This window comes from Humulus lupulus, chromosome X (assembly GCF_963169125.1).
Source record: "Humulus lupulus chromosome X, drHumLupu1.1, whole genome shotgun sequence".
Taxonomy (NCBI): Eukaryota; Viridiplantae; Streptophyta; class Magnoliopsida; order Rosales; family Cannabaceae; genus Humulus; species Humulus lupulus.
Genome location: NC_084802.1, coordinates 204,118,465 through 204,120,126, shown reverse-complemented (window position 1 = coordinate 204,120,126; position 1,662 = coordinate 204,118,465). Strand labels below are relative to the sequence as shown.

Sequence of the window (1,662 nt, the reverse complement as noted above, 5' to 3'; positions counted from 1 at the left end):
ATTGAATAATGATCAATAAAATTAAGGTTTAAATTCCTATCTTTTGCATTATGTATGGAAGTTAGGGGGCCTTGTAGTGGAACGACATACTGGACCCATCCCTCCTCCATGCAAGCCCAAATTGTTAAGGCCCATTTACCTAAGTTGGACTTGATTGTATTAGGTTAATTCTTATTGAACCTAAATTAATTGATTAGTAACACAGTAATTCTAAATATTTAAAGTGGATTTAAATGGGTATTTTAAAATTAAAAGAAATTTATACTAAGGTTTATTTATAATTTAAATAATATAAAAATCCTAGTTTTATAAATTTCACAAGGAAAATACTAAATTAAAATAATGAGCTTTAATTTTTTAAATTCGATCTCCACAGTTAATTTAACAAGGTTAGAGTTTAGTGGGACCTTATAGCGCTTTGATTACATCTCCCTACGAATGGTGTTCACTAGACTTTTAACAAAGTTAAATTTCGTAGGATAGATAGTTATAGATCAAACCCTTATAGACTCATCCCTATAGTGACTATGAGAAATAAGTTTGTAATAATCAAAACCGTGGGTCTAGCTCATAAAGTTCGAAATAATTGGATTTCGTGACTTGGATCGAATAAGAAGGTTATTAATAATAGTTTTAGACTATTATTAATTGAGATGTTTACTCTGTTTAACTAAGTGAATTTGTGATTCTCGCCTACAGGGACACATGTATTCATTGCTAGTTAAAATACCTTAGAAATAGTAGATATGTGTTTTTTAGTATTTTACATATCTATGCATAATTTATATGTTTGAGCTATTTCTGAATATTTATGTGAATAAATGTTTGTTAAACAACGCATTGATTTCTACTTATTGATAATTGTAGCTCTATGTCGAATCCCATTATCTCCCTTCTCTCCAAGAAACTTCTCACTGGAGAGAATTTTCGCAAATGGAAGTCAAACATCAACATTGTGTTGATCGGCGACAACTCCAAGTTTGTTATGACTGAAGTTTTTCCTGACGTCCCAGGTGATTTATCTTCAAAAGAATCAAGGGAGAAGTACGAGCGTTGGCTCGCTGCCAACAACAAAACCAAGGCGTGCATGCTAGCTAGCATGTCGAACACGCTAAGGACGAAGCTGGAGGATGTCGAAACTGCCTATGAAATCATGGAGCAGCTTCAAGAAATGTTCGGACACAAATCTGGACAAGCTCGTTTCGAGGCAATGAAGAAGTATGCTAGTGTCAGGATGGCACCTGGAATGTATGTTCGTGATCATTTCATCAAGATGACGAACTACTTTCAAGAGGCAGAATTGCATGGAGCGAGGAAACTCAAGTGGGGCTTATTCTAAATAGTCTTCCTCCCAATTTTCTTCCATTCACCACCAACTAATTATTAAACAAACTGAAGTACGGAATGACTCAAATGTTTGAAGGTATCAATGGTGGACCAAGTAAGGGACATGATAAGAAGCCTGTTGCTGCTACTGATGATTCTCCTGGAGAAGCTAACTTAGCTTCATCCTCGAAGAGCAACAAGAGGAATAAGAGAAATAATAAGAAGGGCAAGGCCACAACTACTGTAAAACCAGCTAGAGGTGATGCAAAATCTGGTGGGGAAAAACCCACTACTAAGAAAGCCAAAGGAGCATGTTTCCACTGCAAGGAGACAAGG

At 35.6% G+C, this 1,662-nt stretch overlaps 1 protein-coding gene across 1 annotated transcript; it reads left to right on the top strand.

The window, feature by feature from the left end:
* The first annotated feature begins 871 nt into the window (after positions 1-871).
* LOC133806652 (uncharacterized) lies at positions 872-1,339 on the top strand. Its single transcript, XM_062244748.1, has one exon. The coding sequence runs from the start codon at positions 872-874 to the stop codon at positions 1,337-1,339; it is 468 nt and encodes a 155-aa protein (XP_062100732.1).
* The last annotated feature ends 323 nt before the right edge of the window (positions 1,340-1,662 follow it).

Coding starts and splice junctions, on each gene's coding strand:
- LOC133806652 (XM_062244748.1), top strand. CDS start 872: ATGTCGAATCCCATTATCTCCCTTCTCTCCAAGAAACTTCTCACTGGA.